The following is a 22,159-nucleotide window of genomic DNA, read 5'->3' on the forward strand; positions in this document are numbered from 1 at the left end:
CATTTGAACTGACACCCCCACCAAGCAGGGCTTTTGTACAATGTTGGAGGCTTGGCAGCAAGTTAATTCAGGGAAAAGCAGAGAGCTGCACCTTTAGGCATTCGATTTTAAAAATATCAAGGGTTAAAAGCACTCCAGGATATCGCAAGGAAAAGGTAGGGTGACTCCGGGTCAATCATGTTTGTTACAGAGGGAAAATTTAAGTCGCCCAAAATCAAAACGGAAATCGCATTCTGTGTAGACGGCAGGGACTGAATCGACCTGGGATTGCAAAAAAAGCTCCGTGCAGACTCCACCGTGGACTCCAGCCCAAATACTTTGTTTTTGATGTCACTCTATTCACATCAGTATCCCTTTCAAGCTTGTAGAATTGCCTTGCCACTTTATCAAAACCTTGGGACCATTGTGAGGGTCACTTTGTATATTTTCTTTGGATTCTCCCTAGATCCTTGTAATCTGATGTACACTGCAGGTTCCATGCTTTGGGACTCAGTTCCCAGGCTGATTTGAATAGGGGCCACAGGGTTAGGGGGCTTAAGCTCCCCCGTGTCATTTTCCTTACCTGAAACAACCACAGTGAACACTCTTTACTCCAATGGGAGCTCTACATATACTAACAGGCAGCATGATCCTGCATTGAGCAAGGGGTTGGACTAGATGGCCTGTATGGACCCTACAAACTCTATGATTCTATGTGAGGCAAATAGGCAAATCCTCAAATGAGGAAAGAAGTGTAGAGGGAGTCTAGTACCCCCCCTCCCTCTATGCATTGTATTCCAGATCTGAATTGGTCTCCACATATTGCAGAACTGAATTCTGAGCAAAGAATGTGAAGCACATGTTTGATCACCAGGACCCAGGGAGGATGGCAGGTACACATAACATGAATTTCGACCTAGAGATATGTAAAAGAATGATTTTTTTCTTCTGCTCTTGTTGTTCAAAGTTAATATGGTCTTCACTGGAAAGGGGACTGGACATTGAAGGTATGTGTGTCTGTTGGTCATGGACCAAAACACCTAGATCTTTCATGTTTCTACCAGAATAAAAATGTACCATGTAAAAAACAAAACAAAACAATACTGAGTTAATATTAATAGAATAATATAGATTGAATCTGTCATTTAACTCCCTTTTAGTGATGTGTCATCACTCCTCTGCTCAAATTGCAGTTTGATCAGAAACTGCAGGCCGCACCTTTGAACAGTAAAATAATAATTCCCAAATTTCTTGCAAATGTTTGATCCAGATGCATTCACACGCTGCTTTCCTATGGGTATCCACCTCTGCCACCTATCCAATCTCCCTCAGGGAAAAATACCGAGGTTTCAGGTCTGTTGGTTTTTAGTTATCTTCATCCTATTGGAATGTCTATGTGTGTGATGGGGACAATAGCACAGCTTGCTTCTTTAGTGTTCCATCCCCTTTTGTCTCTTACTTCCAAAGCGGATCCAATGGGGGCCAGCTGGCTAGCTGCTGTACTAAATGCCCATAGAAATTAAAACTGAGAAAATAATCTACACAAGGCCATGGAGAGCATTAAAATCAAGATAAAACAGGCATTAAAGGTAAAGGTGTGCAAGCACCAGGTCATGTGTGACCCTTGGGGTGATGCCCTCTAGCGTTTTCATGGCAGACTCACAAGAGGTTCTTAAAACAGGCATTATGAGCAGGTAAATTCAGTCTGCAAACATATTAATAGTAAAGATAGTATATCTTCTTATCACTGTTACGGAAATGCATAGAAGTGTTTATGTCTTCTTTAGACACAGGTCTTGGAAATGCTGGGAATTCTACTCTATATACTCTGAAAACATTTTCCTCCACTGTTGCCATCTTCTACCTGACAGTTTCCCCAACCACCAAGTTTCAACAGCAATCACTGCATCTCCTACCATATTCCTCCGATTTTAGTGTACAGTGTGTCCTGCTCACATGCAGCATGTTCCCATTCATCTTTACTCAGAAATCTCTCATTGACTTCAGTTTCACTTGCTACTAGATAAGTGCTCGTAGCACTGCTTAGCTCTAATATTTGCGTGTCCCTGCTGTACTGAAAACAGTGAGGCATGGACACTGCAGTATAAGAAATGTAATCCTGCAATCATCTATAAGAAAGGTACACCACCAATTCCATATACATCTGGTTTTAATGCTTATGGTTCTAAGCAGCAATAGGGCAAAATTCTCATTTAATATGCCTATCTGAACAATCAGAATTAATCAGTGCCAGCTTGGTGTAGTGGTTAGGAGTGTGGACTTCTAATCTGGCGAGCCATGTTTGATTCTGTGCTTCCCCACATGCAACCAGCTGGGCGACCTTGGGCTCACCACAGCACTGATAAAACTGTTCTGACTGAGCAGTAATATCAGGGCTCTGTCAGCCTCCCCTACCTCATAGGGTGTCTGTTGTGGTGAGAGGAAAGGGAAGGTGAATGTAAGCCACTTTGAGACTCCTTGTGGCAGAGAAAAGCAGCATATAAGAACCAACTCTTCATAGGGTGTAGTGAGACGCCATCTAATGGCCATTGAATCAAAATGTTCTTACTACGGCCTGCTTAAGCCGTCATTCTTCCCAAATTATTGCCCATGGTCAATTTGTGTATGTCTCTACTTTCAATATTTTCTTTTGAAACCCACTGTAAAGAAGACAAGAGATCTGACTTTCAAACTATACAAGTCTACTGGGACAGTCATAGACCTACATGTATGATGTCTTTTAAGTATTATAGCACAGTAAGAGTTCTAAAGAAAGAGCTGACAGTTGTCAGTTGGAAAAAGCAGTTGTATACAGTGTCATAATTGTTGTATATATTAATAGAATTTAGATTAATAGTCAGCCTTTTGATAGACCTGAGAGAAGATGCTTCAGAAAAGCTAGCCTTGTAGAAAGTGTGGGATTATTTCCTATTAGATCCATAGTTTGTAAGAATACTAATAGTCATTGTTTTGTATAGTTGCTAAGCTGAATCATAACTAGCATGTATTCTGGCCCAGGCTTACCAAAGTTCACCCAGAAGGTCAGGAGGTGCCATAGTGGGCAAGCAGGAGACAGCGTGCCTCATGGAATCCAGGAGCAACAATACAGTGAAGCCCATTAGGTTCTCAGGGGACTAATCAATGATCTTTCATATTGTAATTCTTACAAACAGAAAGTAAAAGATGTGCCTATCCAAGGGCAATTTCCATGCAAATGATTTTGGAAATGATGTTATAATGCCTACTCCTAGCACCAGAGTGAGAGTTCTTTTGACGTATCAACAGAATCCAAACAACGGATCTGGAATCTGACCAACCCAATATCATCCTAAATAGTTAGCATCTGTGCATGGACCAATCAATGATGGATACTGTAAAAGTATGGGAATGCAAAGTACTAAAACTGCTTCTCTGGCCCTGGGAGGTTGGAGATCACGGTTTCAGCCATCTTTGCTGTCCTGTTCTGATCTTCTTATTTTGAGCAAAATAAACTTTTCTCCTTACTTCATCTAGAATTTTTCTTGCTTGATGGATTATTGGATCTTTTGTTATTTTGGCATCTGTGCATTTGTGCAAAGATTTTAGGCCTAACACTTTCATACAGCATTGGTGATAACAACACAACCCTGTAGCAGTTGTACATATTGGGCAGGTAGGATCTCTGTTCAGTCAGAAGGTATGAAAATGTGGAGTTGTGGCAGAGGAGGAAAGCATAGAATTCTGCAGTGACTCAGAAATCACCACTGCCCACTTGTGCCAGAACAGGGTGCCAACAAAGTGGGATAATTTAAAACACTCTTTGAAATCAAAGAGAGCCAAGTAAGGTTTCCTGTTTACAGTTACTGAAAGATAGGATCCCAGGTGCAGCATCCCACCAGTATATAAACCCCAGAAAAGCAGCACAGCTGCTAGGCATAAGGGTTTGTAACTCTGCCCCATAGCAAGAAAACTACATGAATACGTCGGACCTCGTGTGTTCTGTGCTTTGGCAGTTGCGGACTCATTCCAGAAAAGCAGTCATCTGGCACTTTGGGTGCCACAAGGATCTGTGGCATTTCGCCTAAATGAAACCACTGCTTGAGATCATTCCTAGATACGGGATGAAGGGCCATAAATCTGCTCACACACAGTGGAAGGGGAACCTGCATGCTTGGCAGCACAGAAACCTGATGTAGGGAACTTTTACTGTAGACCGCATACCCCCCCCCCCCGGGAAGTTCTGTTGGCATCCTGGGTGTTTAAGGTGCTTCTGGAATCGAATCTAGCTCTTCTACTGCAGACTCTCTGAAACGATCTCAAAAGTGGGAGGAAGGGCAAAGAACGGCCATCGTGCTAAAGCTTGGTCGGACAGAACACACCCGAGGCTCCCCTTGAAGAGGGGCGTGGCATTATATGGCGATCAGTGACCTTAGAGGGGGACTCCTCTGTGCAGTCCCGCCTTGCAGGGCGGCTTCCACGTTCTTCTAGGTGCCCTTTCTCCTTTAGGCACTTGACCCTCTAATCCCCGCGAAGAGCCCCCAATTTCCTACTGCCAACAGCAAAGCGGCGCCACCCGACCCAGCCCAACTTATGCTCTCGACACAAAGCGAAACCCCCACCCCGTTGCCCGCGCCTGATTCGCCGCCCGCCATCCAGAGGCCGCAAGGGAGGCGGGTTCTTTCGAGGGCCGATGGCCAATAGGGACGCCGAGAGGAGGAGCCGGAGGTTTGGGCGGAAGTGGCGGCCGAGGCTGCACGCGGCGGGGACGCCAACGTGACAGGCGGGCCGCCTGCTATAAACACAGGCGGGGGCGGAGTGCGGGTCTCGGGGTCGGAAGTCGGGCCGCGCTGCCATGGCCGGGGGTCGGCAGGGGCTGCTGCGAGACCTGGACAATGTGAGTGTCGCGAGCGCCTTGGGCCTGCTCCTGGCCTCTCTCCTGCCTGCTCTCGTGGGCTGGCGGCCAGCCTCCTAGAAGCCGGCAGGTGGGTGGGTGGCGGCGTTGCTGGGCTTAGCCCTGAGCAGAGCCTCCGGGGCATGTGCGCGTGCTGGTGCGGGGGGTTTCGAGGCTCGCTTTGGAGCTCTTGCGTGGAATGCCTTTGAATATCACGAGGCCCTTGGGAAAGCACCTGTCTCTGGCACGCCGGGTTGTGAATCGGGGTCATCCTCCGGAAAGCTATTACGGTGTTTTTTGGTTTTTAAAAAAATTCGGGCAGGCCTGCGCTTGGAAATGGGTAGGAAGGGGGTAGACCCCCGCCACTTCCTTGGTCGAGCTTCCTTTCGGCCAGGCAGCGTGAATGGAGTCGGAGAATAGTCGAGGCTCAGCAAAACTTCTGCAAGTGCTTTGTCAGATAAAGGCTGCTGAGTGTGGCTTCCATTGGGGAACTGTCAGTCATGTTACTTATTTGAATCATGTGATGGTGAGATGCACCAGACTCATGTTCATGTCTGTTAAAAAAATCTTATGGGAAGTATCTATGGCTCGGTGGTAGAGAATGAGCTTGGCATAATACAGGTTCTGGGTTCAGGCTTTGGTTTTTCCATTTGGAGGACAGTAGGTGAAGTGAAAGGTTTCCATCTGAGACCCTGGAGGTTGGCTGCTGGTCGGAGCAGGTAATTGTCCCTTTGACAGGTCAGTGGTCTGGAGAGGTACAAGGTAGGCACAAATGTGGTCTGATTTTAAGCTCTACAGTAGCTGTAGCTATGATAAAATTGTGAGTCTTGTTGTAATGTAATACATTCACTGTTGTGTGGAGATAAAGATGGGTAGCTGTTCATCTGTAGAAGTAGAAAAGAGTGAGTCCGGTAGCATTTTGACTGACAAAATTGGGATATACTAGGGACAGTGATTGTCCATAGACAATACATGCTTGCCTGTAGGGAATTATGGGAAGCGTGCTCCCCCATAGGAAACATGGCAAAGCACGCTCTGGGTCAAGTTTAAGGTCCTGTTTTTAACCTTAAAGGCCATATGCAGCCCAGGCCCTGCGTACCTATGAAACCGCCTCACTGTATATGTCCCCAGTAGAGCCTTGCATTCAACCAGCACAAACAGCCTAGTGGTTCTCAACCCCGGATAAATTTGACTGGCCTTTTCAGCCTTGGCTCCTGCCCGATGGAATTATTATTATTTTTAGATTTATTTCCCACCATCTCCAAACCTGGCTCATGGTGGGTTACAATGTCCAATAAAAACCCATTAAAGCCCCCATTAAAAGACATAAAATCACAGAACATGGCAGAACCCCACCACCACCCATCTCCACTACCAGAGGGGTGAAGAAGGAGGTCAAGATGACTCAGTCTACTACTCACACCCGGGGGGGTGGGGGGGAGATCAATCTTCCTTGTCAACCCCAGCCTCAACCATAGACCTGGTGAAAGAGCTCTGTTTTGCAGGCCCTGCGGAACGAATAAACTCCCTAGTGAATGAGTTCCACCAGGAGTGCCAAAAAGAGGTCTTCTATCAGGCCTATGGTTGAATAAAACATTGACACTTAATGGGCCTCCTTCCAGTTTCACATCCCCACACTGGATTCAGGGATCTACACCCATGGATGGAATTTTGAGAATTGATTTTAGAATTGTTTAAACTGTGATTTTAATGTATTGTGGGACTTAAGAGTGCACTCGAGCACAGAAGGCGGTCTAAATTTAAATAAACAAGAACTTAAGGAACCCTAGCAAAACATTGGTACATTTCAATAAGGCAATATAAGTGAATTCATAGCAGTACATAGCAAATTTACCATGATACAACATCAAAAGACCCACTAGCTTCTCAAGAAAATTCTGTCTGTTGGGAAAGGCATATTGGAGGGTCACAGTACAGTCCAGAGAGATTTTCAGTGTTACCTTTGTTAATTTCTCCAACAGATGTCTCACAGTCAAATGTGCTCTACATAATGTCTTAAGGGCAAATATGGTCTGAATTATTCCCTTTCAGCAAGTTTGCTTACCAGTTTTCCCTATGGGCAAGCATGCTTTCCATTATTTCCTATGGGCAAGCCTGTATTGTCATGTTTTTCTATAGGTAAACAGAGGGTTAAATATATCCCCTGTGCAAGCACCGAGTCATGTCTGACCCTTGGGGTGACGCCCTCTAGCGTTTTCTTGGCTGACTCAATACAGGGTAGTTTGCCATTTCCTTCCCCAGTTATTACCATTTTACTCCCCAGCAAGCTGGGTACTCATTTTACCGACCTCTGAAGGATGGAAGGCTGAGTCAACCTTGAGCCGGTTTCTGGGATTGAACTCCCAGCCTCATGATCAGAGCTTTCAGACTGCATGTCGGCTGCCTTACCACCCTGTGCCACAAAAGGCTCTAAAACAGAGGGCTACCTTTGTCAATTTCTTCAACAGAGACCGTTTAATACAGTTCCTCATGTTGTGGTGACCCCCAATCAGAAAATTATGCAAGTGCTCTTTCACAGAAATTAAACTGAAACTGATCAATGGCATGAAGATCCATTGTTTGTGATTGTATATAAGTTGGGTTTTTTTCTGGGGAGTTCAGTTCTGCCTCTTGTCCCACCATGCCGATCTCTCTCTTGTCCACTGCTCCAGATAGAGCGTTCGTCTATCTTGATCTACCCCGCAAGGCTGTTGTGTGGATAGCGCCCCCCCCCCGGCCAAGCTGCTTGCTCTTCCATGACCTCTGTGAAAGGGTCATTTGACCCCCAAAGTGTTGAAAACCACTGCCCTATGGACAAGCATGCGTCTTTTCCCTATGGGCAGGCCTGTGTCCTGTTGTTCCCTATGGGCAATCACTGTCCCTAGTTTTAGTACCTCCCAACAAAAACACAAGATTTTGCTACACATGTTTGTCACAAGATTTTGGCACAAGTTTGCCACACATTTTGTTTGTCTTTAAGGTGCTACCGGACTCTTGCTCTTTTCTACTGTGCTTGTGTGTATGAGGTTGGGATCCACATGACTGTTTTGTGTTGTCCGCATGTACAACTCACAACTGTGTTAATGAGGAGCTAGAACTGTTAGAAAGATGCTGAAAAGCTTTCCAAAACTAAACTTTCAACCTTATTGTAAGTTTGAGTCTTGACATTATCTTATCTTTAAGTGGATGACACAATTGTTGGGAAATGTTCTCACTTCAAAGCTGAGCAATCTCAATGTGTATTTTAAGAGGGGGGGGGAAGGAGGTACAATATATGCTTTTATATGCGGTGCTAGGCTAAGTGGCTTTCCTAGGAATGATAAACTATCCCTGTCTTACTGATCCAGAGATCTAACTAAATGCCCTAAAAGTTTCAGTGATGCCTTCTAACCCCCACCCCTGGTTGTTTCTAGAATTAGAGTAGGCAACATTCCTTTCTAATCCTTTTCTGCTGTATTTGAATTTTTCAGTGATCAACCCTAATAAGAATGCTTAGGGATACTTTATGTAGACAGTGTAGATGGCTTAAACTTATTTATTCATTTATTATATTATGTACCACCCTCCCCAAAGCCTCAGGGCAGTTCACATAAAACAAACCATATAGATAACTTAGCTTAATGATAATGAAGTGATAACAACAAGCAACATAGAACAGTAGAAAAATATGGAGAGCACTAAACTAATGCATACTGATAGCCCAATGGGTTGGGCGGAATTGTAGTGGGTGTCGTAGGAGGGAGGGCCTGTGGGAAGTGGTGGTTCAGGTCAACCTCAACCAAATGCCTGGTGGAGGACCTCCCTTTTGTATCAGCATGCCTTCTGATTTTCTGGCACCAGAGTATTGTCTGGGGCACCATTTTGATAGAGAGGGCCAAGTAGATGTTAACCCGATAATGGATACAGAGTTCCAACTGGGTATCCCTTAGAAACTTAAAGAGCCACTGTAACACTTTGCAAAGTTAAAAATTGGTATGCTTAGTGTAGTTGCACCCAAACTAGTTTAAATACAAATGCTATAATTAGAACTGCTTAGTGGACACAGCTAAGCAGATATTGGCAATGTTGATCTGCCACCAGAGTCTTCACTGTCAAGGTAAAATTGCCCCATTTATTTTAACTGTTCCACTGTCACCTCCAGTGGATTCAGTTCACAAGACTGTTAGGGCAACTCTGTAATGTAAGTGAAAATGTAGCCAGTTTAGAGAATAATCTCTTCTTCCTCATGTGAAGGTTCATAGTTACCTAACTTAAATACCATGTTGTTAAATTTATTTCAGGGGTCTCTGGAGGTAACACAGAGCATGGAGGATGATCCTCTACTTGAAGCCCCGCTTCCACCACATGCATTGCATTCCTGGTTGCGTCCAAGGTTCTATGCTATACCTACTGTCTGCTTTGCCAATGTTTTGTTGCTGATACATGTAAGTTGTTATAATACTTCTAGCTGAATACTGTATAGGCAGGTTTATATTTCCTCAATGCCTTGTCTATTTTGTTTTGAGTGAGCTTGTCACACATTTGACCTATGACTGGGTCTCAGTTGAATTCAAGATCAAGTGTAAAGTTCTGGTACTTACCCAGGAAGCCATCCATGGTTCAAGTCCTGCATATCTGAGAAAGACTGCCTTTCTAATTTACCCCCCAAAGAGAACTCTGCTCTTCTGATACCCATCAGCTGGTGGTTCCTGGCCTCAAGGAGTTCCATCTGGCCCCTACCCAGTGAAATGAGCTCCCAGGACATATCCAGGCCCTGGCAGAACTAACAGTTCCACAGGGCCTGCAAGATGGAGCTCTTCCACTAGGCTTTTGGTTGGGCCACTGAAGCAGTAACAACATGGGCCCTCTTGATCAAAATGGTGCCACAGACCATACTCTGGTGCTGGAAGATCAGAAGGCATGTAGATGCTGCTATTCCGTTTTTGGAACTGGATATTAAGTTAAACTGCCATTCAACTTTTCTATTAATTTAGATTTTATGATTGAGTTTGAATGAAGTGTTTTAACTGTGGTTGTGGATAACACAATGAACACCGCCCAGGGCCGTATGGAAGGGCGGTCTAAAAATCTAAATAAGCTGTCTCACTGGGTACGGTGGTATATAAATTAAATAAAAAATAGTACCTGATCTAATATAGACATTATTGGGTATATATTAAATGTGAGGGCCATATGAAATGTTTAGGCTAAACATTAAAATCCTAATGTTTGGGGTTTTTTCCTTCCTAGGTTGCCTTTGTCATTCTAGCTTTTTTAGCAGGCATGATCTGTTCGTATCCTGATGCAAGTGAAGATATGTGTCCTTTGAGTTACATATATCCACTGAAAGTGCAAACTACTATAGTGACTGCCAAGGTAATTCTCTGGCTTCTGCATGTGTTCCTTGAGCTATATGTTCACTACCACCACAGTAAGGCCAGGCGCAGAGGCTATCTCTTAATCTACCGAAACACAAGACATCTGAAGAGGCTTCCACTGCTAATTCAGTCTGCAGGTGAGCCTGAATTTATCATGACTTTTCATCTGTCAGCTGTTAAAAAGGAGTAGACTGACATGTGTTAAATATGTAACATAAGCTGTTTTTCTGGAGTTATGTTTTGGTCTTCTAGTGTTTCACTTGACTGCTTGACGGCTACAGGTTCTGTCTAAATATATAGCCGACAGGCACAATTTTGAAGGGTAGTTCTGCTTTTAATATGAATCTGCTTCCTTTAACACTTATTGAAGCAGTTTGTTGCTGCTTTCCTCCCTGAAGGCAAACCAAAGCAGCTTATAGGAAATTACAAATTCTGACGAATTAGATCTGCCAAGAACCAGAGTAGTATAATGGTTAGACTAGAGCTAGGATCTGAGAGGGTCAGCTTTGAATTCCCACTCTGCCATGGAAGCTCACTAGGTAACTTTAGACTAGGTTTAGCTGAATCCAGTTCACAGTGTGAGTGTTGTTTAGATCATAAGGGGAGAGGAAAACAATACCGTAACTGGTTTGGGTTCCCACAAGGGAGACAAGGAAGATAAGAATACCTAAGTAAGATTGCTAAATAAAGCTGCTTCTGGTCAACTAGGCTTTCATCCACAGACCAAGAGCCTCTTTTGTCTTTCCTTTTGGCTTATGCCCAGAAACTTATGCATCTGGCCCCTCTCAAGCTCATGACATGCTAGGGGATAACCAAACTCTGCCCAGAAGGAGCAGTTAGCTTGCTGCCTGTAAGATGTTCTTTCATGCATTGTTCACTGGGAGTAAGCATCACATATCTGGCCTGTAAAAAGGTCAATAAGTGACTACTTACTGTGACAAATGAAGCCATGCTTGCCTTACCATATTGTGATTTACTGTTGCCCCTTGTGCCAGTTGGCCCTTAGAGAAGAACAAATCGGTGAGTAAACAGTGCTCAGTTTTAGCTTGTTTACCTGGGGCTAGTTTCTTCATGCTGGGCTTAACCTTGTGCAAGAGCAAGGAAAAGATCTTGAAAAACACAATGAAAGCACAGTATTGAGGTTCTAGTAAGGGCTAAAGTCCTTGCAGGACAGCCTAATGTATGTTGCTGGGAGATTGTGTAGTTAGACAGCAGGGCTGTCTCCTTTTCCCTAAATTCAGGTTTGTGGTCATGTTGGACTCAAGCAGCAGAACAAAGTTCTGAATTCAATGGCACCTTTAAGAAAAACAAAGTTGTAATCATGGTATAAGCATTCATTTGCATGTACACTTTGTCAGAAACCCATCTTGACTAAAACTTTATTGGCCTTAAAAGTGCATCTGGACTCAAACTTCGTTCCTTTTCCCAAGACAATTCTGGCTTGTCTTGATTTCTGAAGTTGTAATAATCAGTGGGACTATTGAGCATAACCAGGATTAGGCTACTTTGGGGGGGGGGGAGGTAAATACCTAAATATGATATTGCAGTTATCATGCTGCAGAATTACTATTCATGCTGTAATTATAGAAGCTTGTTGGTTGCGTTTTTTATTGTGAAACATATGCATATGATATTGTGGGAAGAGTGTTGGCAGAAAATTAGTGAGCTTTCTTGAACTCTAAAATAATATCTGGGGTTATGTGTACATTCATATGTACTACTTGCCAACTAAAGAAAGCCAGCATAGTGTAGTGGTTAAGAGCATTGGCTTCTAATTCGGCAAGCTGGGTTTGATTTCCCCATTCTTCCACATGCAGCCAGCTGGGTGTTCTTTGGCTTGTCACAGCCCTGATATGCTGTCCTGACCAAGCAGTAATATCAGGGCTCTCTCAGCCTCATCTACCTCACAGGTGTCTGTTGTGGACAGAGGGAAGGGAAGGGAACTGTAAGCTGATTTGAGACTTCTTTGGGCAGTGAAAAGTGGGGTATAAAAAACAACTCTTCTTCTAAACTATGACTGTGTCCAGTTTATTATAACACACATCCTTTGATGAGCAGCACCAATTAATGAATGTAGATTTTTAACTTGCCCAAGCATTGCAAATGTTTTTTAGTTTGCTTCATTGTTAAGAATTGGCCACTAGGTAGAGCTCTGGAGATTAGGAAAGATGTTGAATTCAAAGCAGGGCTCTCAGCTAGATACTCCTGATTATTAGAATTTGCAGAAAAATCAACTCACAAATTTTCAAGCACTCTTGTGAAGTAGACATGTTCTGGGCTTTTAAATAATGTTGGAATGTTCTTGATACGGCAAGATCAGATTTGTCTACAACTGAGGAGAAAGCATCAAACAAGATTTATTTAGCTATTTATCAGCATCCTATTCTGGTCATCAGTGGCTTTCTAGAATCATGGCACACTTTGCCTACTTACCCTGAGGGTATTATATCTTGTAGGCAAGCAAGAACGTTACTTAAATGTTAGATATGATTGGGAGTCAGGCGGAGTGGTTGAAATTCAGATTAAAGCTTTGTGCCTTAACATTCCTAGCTGTATCAGAGAAAGTGTGCATGCACACAAGCGTATACCCGGAATAAAACTTGGTTGGTTGTAAAGGTGCCACTGGACTCAACCTTTGTTTTGCTGCTTTAGACAAACATGACTACATGCCTGAATCTATTTTCCTAATTGATCTCTGTAGTTCTGATAAGTATAAGCTAGAGCGAAGCAGGAAGTGATTGATTTTTTAATGGTAGGATTCAGAGTATCACAGACTAGCTTCTCTATATCACCGAAGAGCACTATGCTCTGCTACTTCCAATCAACTGGTAGTCCCTGGCCCCAAAGAGATATATCTGGTCTCAACCTGGCCCCTACATGGTGCAATGAGCTCCTAGAACACATCCAGGCCCTGCTGGAGTTAGCACAGTTCCACAGGGCCTGCAAGATGGAGTTCTTCTGCCAGACTTTCGATTGAGGCTGGTGATATGTTAATGTATGGCGGGCCCCACCCACTAGTTCTGTCATCTTTTACCATCCACTATCCAGAGCCTGTTCTGGCACAGAGTGGTAAGGCAGCAGACATGCAGTCTGAAAGCTCTGCCCATGAGGCTGGGAGTTCAGTCCCAGCAGCCGACTCAAGGTTGACTCAGCCTTCCATCCTTCTGAGGTCGGTTAAAATGAGTACCCTGCTTGCTGGGGGGTAAACGGTAATGACTGGGGAAGGCACTGGCAAACCACCCCGTATTGAGTCTGCCATGAAAATGCTAGAGGGCGTCACCCAAAGGGTCAGACATGACCCAGTGCTTGCACAGGTGATACCTTTACCTTTTTTATCCACTATCTAACACCCATTATAAGACACCAGAATGTAGTCTGGCTTGGATACAACTAGAAAGGCTCTGGAAATGGGGCTGCTGAGGCAAATATTGTGTACTTGAATGCCATTATTGTTTTTTAACTCTTTTAACTTGTAATCTAATTTAAAATTTCAAATAACTATATATTATTTGTATAGTTGTGCATCACCCTGTGCCGGGCTACCAGGAGGGTGGTATAAAAATCCAATAGATCCGTACGTTTAGCCAGCCCCTCAACCAAGCATGCTATTCCTTTAAATGCAGGTGCTGATGATCTGTACGTACATGAATCCGCACGTTTGCTAATGATACAGTTCTGCGTACTGTTGCTTTTAATGTTAATGTAGCTGTGTTTGGTAGTATTCCAAGAGAAAATACAGTTAGTCTCATGACTCCTCGATCTATAGGCAGTGGCACCTGTGATCCTTTAGAGGAGGACTCCTACTCCTGCATCTGTCCTCCAAAGACAATATCTCCACTCAAGTGAATGCATTGGGCATGCATCATTTTTGTTAGAGGGAGCATGTGCAGCTTGTACACCAGTTAATTCTACAGCTAGATGTGACACAATTCATACTTACTGCTTTTCTGTGTGTAAATGTGAATAGTGGAGCCATTTAAAAACATCAGCCAGATGGTTTGTCTGTAATACACCCTGTCTCTCTCCTTCTGCAGGTAATGCAGCTTTACTTCTGATCCTGTCAGTGCAACATTCCTTTCCCGGTCATAATAAATTGTACCTCTTCTTCATGTTGGGAATCTTGAGTGTAGAGCTGATTTGTTCATTGATATGCATGGTTGTCTACACAGGTGAGAGCTTGAAGCATGGCCTTGATTTTTAGGAACCATATTGTTCTCTTGCTTTCTGAGATGCATTCTGAAGATTTAACACTTTGTTCAGTCCTTTCTCAAAGGAGCTTAGGATAGCATATATTAATGTCTCCACCTCTGTTTTATCCTCAGAATCTCCCTGTGAGGCTAGGTGTGAGGAGACCAGTGTCTGGCTCAAGGTCCTATGAGCCTTTGGGGAATTTGAACCTGAGTTGAACGTTTTAGACAGTTCACCGGGCAGGATTTCTAAGTTGTTGCCTGTTGTACATACTTCTGAGTACTTTAAAACTGATAGTGTAACCTCAGAACCATTTGATCCTATGGTGCTTGTCTCTGTGCTCAGTACTTATTCTCTACTGTGTTAATAAATTCAAAATTTACACCTTTAATCAACACCAGAAGGGATCGAAGATTCATACATTTACTTAAACATGTAGTTTTGCACTACTAAGAGTCCAGTACCGTGGTGATACATCTCAAGTCCAGTTGCTTTTCTGGCACCAAAATTTCATTTTAAAGTCTGCTGCTCATTCTTTGAAGCTTGGGAGTTGAATGAATTACACAAGCTACAGAATCCCATCTGTTGATCTTTAAATTCCACAGTCAGCACTGAAAGCCAGTTCTGAGGAAGAGCAGCTGTTTAAAGAGGTCCCTTTCCTGGCTCTAAAATGCAGCTGCATCTTTGCCCAGGTAGCAAAAGCACTTTCATCTTTGGCCATATGATAGTAGCAGCAGGAGAGAGAAAATGGGCTGCTGTCAGGAGCCGCCTGCCCAAATTGGAATTCATTTAAAAGTGTATATGCTGCCACTCCAGAGGCCAGCTTGAAGCAGCTTGTTAAAATTCAGGTACAACATAATGTAGGCTGTATGCTAAGGTTCCTGGGTCTGTTTAACTGTGGGAACTAAAAGGGTCAAATTAGACAGCACTGACAGAAGCAAGACGAATGTGAATCTCAATACAGTATTAAGTCTTGCAGAAAAATGGGGGCATGCCACCACTTCTAGAGGTGGAGAGAACAGTGTTTGCTTTCTGTGGTACCAGCTGGATCACACCATCTAATGCACTGCCCTCAGCCATACAGTGACCAATCAGTAACCAAACTTCAGTTGGTTAACATGAGTGGCATATAAATATTTTAATCCGGTTTTAGAACTGTTCTTTCCCTAGCCACTTTTCCAGTGTCAGTCACAAACTTGCTAGTCATTCAGGTGCTACAGGGCTCTGGTCCTATCTTTGGAATGTCTTAACTTGATGATGTGTTTGTTGCCTAGTCCTAAAAGATCTTGACTATATGATGAATTATTTCTCTGTAACATCATATTAAGCAAGTTAAGGAATAAGTTCCCTGTGATCTTCCAATGCCACCCACCTCTGAAAACTTCTACTGAAACTGTGCATTTGACTCTGTTAGGACACCTGTTGGACTTTAGTGTCTTTAACTACATGTGCTGAGGTAATCTGATCAGCCCGATAACTGAATTTGAGATGGAGGATGACTCTTGTGAGCCATTCTTGTCTGATTACTTTACTGCTTGCTGACACAACTGCCTCAGCTATTCCTCAGATCAGTCATGCAAACTGCTTGCACACAGCAGGTGGCCTAGTGAGGCAATTCTAGAAGGGATCGGAAGAAACTTATTTGCAAGGAGATGCTGATGGAGTAAGTGAGAATAAAACCATGTCTTGAATGGCAGAACTTCTTAAAAAGAACCTGCACCCAGCTCTGTAGTGCAGTCTGGCTTAGTTGTGTAAAGACAATCCAGATTAGTGTAGAGAGTCATCTACAGAAACGAGTAGTTTGTTTACTGCTTTAAAGAGTCTTGACATAATCCTTCTAAACAGTGAGGTAAGAATGGGTCCTATGGGGATAGCAAACATTTATCTGTGGTATTATGATCCTCCAATTAGTCATTTTTTCTCATACTAATTCCCTTGTGCCCTTTTATTTGAGGCATTCAGATTGCATTGCTATTAACCCCCCAATTTAAGTGAATGTGGAGGAATGCAGCGCCTGAGGTGTTGGCTGTCTCCCTCCATCCCAATATAACACACCTTGACCTGGGTTGCTTTTGTAATAGCGGAAGGCATGTGCCACCTGAGCATTTTGAGTGGCTGGTTCTACTTAAAATGTCAAGTAAAATCCAAAAGCAGGTTTCTTTTACTTGACTGGGATGAATTCCAGAGACCCCCCAATGCCATATACTTCAGCAGGCTGCTTACAGGTTCTCAGAACAGAATGAGAACCATCTGTACAGACACCTTTAAGACCAACGAAGATTTGTTCAAGGCGTGAGCTTTTGAGCACAAGCACTCTTCCTCAGAACAACACGGCTACCCATTTGCATCTGTATGACCGTTTATGCACTGGGAACTTCACTGCCCCAGCTCCTGTGCAGGAGCACAAATCGGGGCCAGATGAGGCGCACCAGACAAAATGCTCCTCCATGTGGGTGCAGGAATAGGTAAGGCAACCTGCCATGACTAAAACTCCAGCCTGCAGCCCAGCATGAAACCTCTAGTGCATAAACGGTATATAATGTACCAGTATCAGACTATTCCTGAATAGCTTTTCTTTATTTTTAAAATTATAGTGAAGGTGAGCAACTTTAACCGGGCAAAACCCAGACCTGACATCATAGAAGAAGAAAAGATGTATGCATACCCTAGTCGTATTACCTCAGAAGTTGGATTCAGGTAACATCTGCTGTTCATACTTCAGTTACACCTCATGTGTAACACGTAGCTTCCCTGGATGTCAATTGTGGCTGCACAGGAATAGCCATGTATTTCACTGGTTCTTCCTTAGTTGGGTATTGTTGAAGTGAATTATTTGCCAAGCATGTTTGAGCTGTAATGGTCTGATGTAGCTTAGCTGTACATACCTCCTGGGTTCAGACATGGCTTCTGAATTTGGGACTTTTTACCTAGTGCTGCATTGTCATTTTAAGCATAATCTTAAATGCAAAAGGATCATGCTCTTCTCTCTCTACCCCCTTATGTTTAGAATTTATGCTATATTGGTATGGAACTCAGAGCTTACAGAGTCACAAGAATCCTTACTTTAATATTGAAGGACAGTTACATCTCTATGAATGATTAATCAGTTTCTGATTGGTAGTCCCAGAACAGTGTTCTGCTCCAGCTTTAAATGCAAAAGGCATCTTTCTGTGAGCTGATGAGATTAGCTGCCATACCTCAGATACAAAGGGAGCTCTTAAATAAGAACGTGTTGTCCAGAAAAGGACTAGATAAATAAGTTAATATTCTTCATATGCCTGTTCCCAGGAGGCCTCGAAAAAGACTGTGATGGCCACATGTATAAATTGGAGACAAAGTGCGCCCTAATTCTTTTCTGTTCTTTTTTTTTTGTAGTCAAGGGTTGGATTATGATATTACTTGGAATGAGGGATATTTGGTAATGTTCAGCCTCTTGGAAGCTTAGCCCGCCACCTCAGCCCAGGGCCCTAGCTTAAGTTCCCATGCTACTAGTGAGAGAGGGAAGCAAACGCAGTGAGACAACCATGTTTGCAACACCAACAGAGGACCATGGCCTGAGGCTACCATCTCATTGATGGATACTTGGCTCCAGTGAATACAACAGCAATAAACTTTCTGTTAAAAAACTGCATAGAATTGAACTGCAAGTACATGAGGAAGAATGCCAGTCTGAGCGTGGGAAAGAGGAATGCTGCTTCTGACTCTTATGCCTCAGATTCTGCCTTTCCCCTTCTGCTACAGTCGAGTTGTTCAGTTTTCGCCAATCTGCAAGCCCTGCCTGTTGAAACTTGGTGCCAGTTCAGTTTGTCTGTCACCAGAGTTGTCTTTGGTCCTCTCTCTCCACATAATAGCTGGTGAGAAAGTATGTTAGAGTTGTCCTTCCCCTTCTCCCTCAGTTAGCTATCTCACAGGAGCAGGCTGGCTTTGTACACAGGAATGAAGCTTCTCCTGTGTGTATGAAGCTATGACTTCCTTACATAGGAGGTCTTGTGTGCAGGGCAAAATGATGGCCTCCCCATCCCGCTTGCTACAGAAGGGAGAGCAGCTACCCTGAGCCTTTCACTTTCAGCAGGGCATCTCCAGAATGGAAGACACTGCTCAGCCTTTTTCCCTCCCTCAACTGAATGAGGAGGAAGTAGCTATGGGGGCCATAGCTGGCTTTCCTCAAGCTGTGCTGTCAGTAGCTAAAACTTCATGACCACAAGTACATCAGCTGCTTATCTTGCCATCCATATTATAAAGTCCTCCATCAGTGGTTTGACATCCATGAGTCTCTGGGTATCCTCTTCTTGTTTCCAAAACATAACAGCCACAGTCCTGCAGTTTTCCAGAATCTGACTGTGCTGATAGTGCCGTCTTGTGTTCAGAGATGGACATGGGAAGGCAGCGCTTTAGCAGCTTTCCTTTCATTCTGTGCAATTGATGAGAAGGCTTCTTGTTTGCCCACAAGGCTGTTTTCAGTTATGGATCCTTTCTCTTGTACTGGGTAAATGAACCTCAAGTCCTGGCTAATTAGAGTACACAACTACAATGGCTGTAAACCCCAGACAACCTTAGGGTTGAAGACCCTAGACAACCTGAAGATAGGTCTAAAGAACTAAGCCTGAATTATATCTGTCCTCTTCATAATTGGTTATGACTTGCCCTGCTGTAGATGACTGAGGTAAATTACGTGTGCAATTAATGTTACCACTGTGTAGTAAAATATTCAGCATATGCACTAGGACAGCTTTTCTCAACCTTTTCACCATTGAGAAACCCCTGAAACATTCTTCAGGCTTTGAGAAACCCTAGAAGTGATGTCAACAGGCCACACCTTCCTACCCCCGATTCACATGTCACCAGAAGTCACGTCACCCAGACAGTTCCATTAGATGTGACACTACCAGCACAGAAATATTTTCAGACTAGTAATCAAGCCCGCTGTACCTAAAATACAGTGGGCACTAGGCATGGGAGCCCCTGGCAGTCGCGCGGAGCTCCCTTGGTCGGCGGCCTGACGCGGCGAGAGGCTCTCTCCCAGGCTGCTATTTATTGTACAATGTTTGTATCACATGCTTAAGCATATAGCATTTGCTTCTTTTATTGGTGCTTCCCCATTTTGGCAGTATGCAGTACATGCCTAGACTCCTGCATGTACCAGTTTAATGGGAAGCAAATGTTACACTTAACCTCTAGGTCCCACGTCAGTTTCTGGAGTCAATGTTGGTAAGATTGAACTGAAGAAACCTTGCTTTGGCTCTCTGCTGGCAAACCAATTTGCTAGTTCCTGTCACATGGGAATAATCCAGGGTGACTGCATAGGGATACAAGGGCTTCTCCTCTGTAAAGTTACCCATCTGAGCTTACATCTATGTAGTTATCCAAGGTAGACTTTTTGGCAATGTGAAAAAATCCCCAGCTGTGTATTGTACAGACTAGCATCAAGATAAATTGTTTATATTCTACCTTCCCCATATTTGTGGAAAGGTACAGCTATTGCTGTGTTTTCATGAGCTCCAGGGGAAGAAGAGATGAGGCTGAGAAGAAACCTATTGGTAAAGGAAGCTTATAACTTGGTATGAATTTTCTGCCTTTCAGGGAGACGTCAGTGTTGGAAGAAATAGTAGAAAAACAAGGGGACGTGATTGACTACCTTCAGCGGCACAATGCTCTACTCAGCAAGAGACTGCTGGCGTTGACATCCCAACAGGCCAGGAATTAGTGGCGTCCCAGAACCAGTCTGAGAATATTACTAGAAATGCAGGACCAATGTAGGCACTGAATCAGAGCAGGGAATGCTTTGTAGGAGAGTTGAACAGCAGCATTCCAGGTTCTTCAGCTGTTGGAAGTACTGACATGCATTTTGAAGGTTTTCCTAAAATTCTTGCACTACATAAACCAAATAAGTCAATGGAAAACCTCGTGAGAAACTCAAGCTCAAACCGATGCAAATTGCCAAAGATCATCATGGTGGTTTGGGATCCAGTGGCAAAGCTCCTCACTCTTGGATTGTCAGAGCAGTGCTCCATTTTTGTGCATTTGTATAATGATTGGTAGCTCATCATGTAAATGTTTTAAAAAGGGATTAAAGTGTCTGTGTCAAAACTGGTACAGACAAAGACCCCCTGGACTCTCACAAGTTAGGCTTCTGGACAGAGGCCCAAAACTCTAATGGCAGTGTTGCCATTTAAAATGTGCTGACTTGCTGAAATTCTATTAGTATGTGCATTGCTTACACAGCCTTGGAAGGTTAAAGGTGGATGATTCGAAAAGGAATGGATACCTACACATATACAAGTGAGATGGAGGAGAGAAGTGATTGTGACTAGTCCAAAATGTACTATGTAGATGAGACATCCATTATGGATACACTTTGACACCGTTGTACTAAGTAGATGTATCCCATAATGAAATAGATGCTCAGATATTTCATATCTCAGCTGCCTGGTTATATCCTTGTTTGTCTTCAAAGCAGGGGATAACTAAGCATAATTAAGGGAAGTATTGTGTATTTGAGGACATGCATATTAGCAACCAGTGTACAACTGCTTACACGTTCTGTACTTGGTATGGAAACTCTGAGGTATTTCATATTATATGACCAAAGTTTTAAATATCTCTAAATTCTTTGGAAGAAAACCTCTCGTAATATGCCTTGTAAATGGGATCCATGTACTCACCTTGCAGGTTTACTGTATATTTGGTTTGTACAGAACTTGTGAGATCAAACAAAAACTTTTTGTATACACTTCAGTTATGCTACAATGTAAAATTCACCACATGCAGTATGAAATTTTGCCATTTCTGCTGCTATAATTTTTTAATGGTAATACCTAACCACTGTCAGTTCTTAATGTTAGCCTTTGTATCCAAAGCCAAGTGGTTCATAGTCAAGGAATTTATACTTGGCTACTGTCTTGAATGTCTAGTCTCCAGCTCTGTGAATTCAGCAGAGGCTGCTCTGGGGCATGTCCTTCTCTTAAGTTCTCCATCCAATAGTTCATCAGCTGTCAATCTGTGTGCTGTATTTTTGGCTGCTGAGTCTTCTGTGTAAAACCTATCCAGTGTTTCTGTGGGAAGGCATATAAAGAAACGAGGGTTCTCTGATTAACATGGGTTGTGGTCATCTTTAGGAGAACAAAGGCATGCCAATGTGGTACATTTGATCTGAACTGACTGGTAATCCGCTGCTTCTCGTTGAGCAGAGCATCCAGTATGGTTCAAAGGAAGTAAAAGCGACATGGAGACTGCTTCCATCATGCCTGCTACTTTTTAGCAGTGTATTAAAGGCAGCTGAAATTTTATAGGGAAGATGGACAAAACGTGGATAACTTTATTTTTAAAGTACTCTCAGGTTTTGATGTGATTTATGTGAAACTTGTTCTTTACATTTTGTAATAAACACTGAAATAATAAATTCAACAAGATGCTATCCTACTTGTATTTGTTAGAGTCCTTGCGTATGAAGCACAAGAGCCTTTAAGCTGTAGTAAATCTGTGTATTGATCTTTTGGCTCAATGAAGTAACTTTCTACTAGATGTCCAATCCTAAGAGAAAGCTGACATCCACTTGAAAGATTTTTCCATCATATCTCAGTATCTCCATGGTTGTAGACAGGTCTAACATGACCAATTAGTGGCTGCTATAGTATATTATCTCTTAAGTAATTAAGCATTATATGGCGCACTGGGAATCCATATAAGATTTTCTAGTATTACATAGAGCCATCTACCTAGACCTCGTTTCATGGCCAGATCTTCATTTGTTAGCACTTTCAACTAT

General features: G+C 43.2%; 1 protein-coding gene across 2 annotated transcripts; it reads left to right on the plus strand.

Annotated features, from left to right (window-relative positions):
• Window positions 1-4,702: 4,702 nt before the first annotated feature.
• TMEM192 (transmembrane protein 192) lies at window positions 4,703-21,801 on the plus strand. 2 transcript variants are annotated; one of them, XM_077299963.1, is made up of 6 exons: window positions 4,703-4,852; window positions 9,130-9,273; window positions 10,079-10,343; window positions 14,241-14,375; window positions 16,989-17,091; window positions 19,975-21,801. In XM_077299963.1, the coding sequence occupies exons 1-6, from the start codon at window positions 4,811-4,813 to the stop codon at window positions 20,096-20,098; spliced, it is 813 nt and encodes a 270-aa protein (XP_077156078.1). In that variant the 5' UTR covers window positions 4,703-4,810; the 3' UTR covers window positions 20,099-21,801. The 2 variants fall into 2 exon arrangements, with proteins under 2 accessions (XP_077156078.1, XP_077156079.1); XM_077299964.1 differs by having other exon boundaries at window positions 4,796-4,940.
• Window positions 21,802-22,159: the final 358 nt, after the last annotated feature.

The sequence above is a fragment of the Paroedura picta genome, chromosome 10 (assembly GCF_049243985.1).
Source record: "Paroedura picta isolate Pp20150507F chromosome 10, Ppicta_v3.0, whole genome shotgun sequence".
Lineage (NCBI taxonomy): Eukaryota > Metazoa > Chordata > Lepidosauria > Squamata > Gekkonidae > Paroedura > Paroedura picta.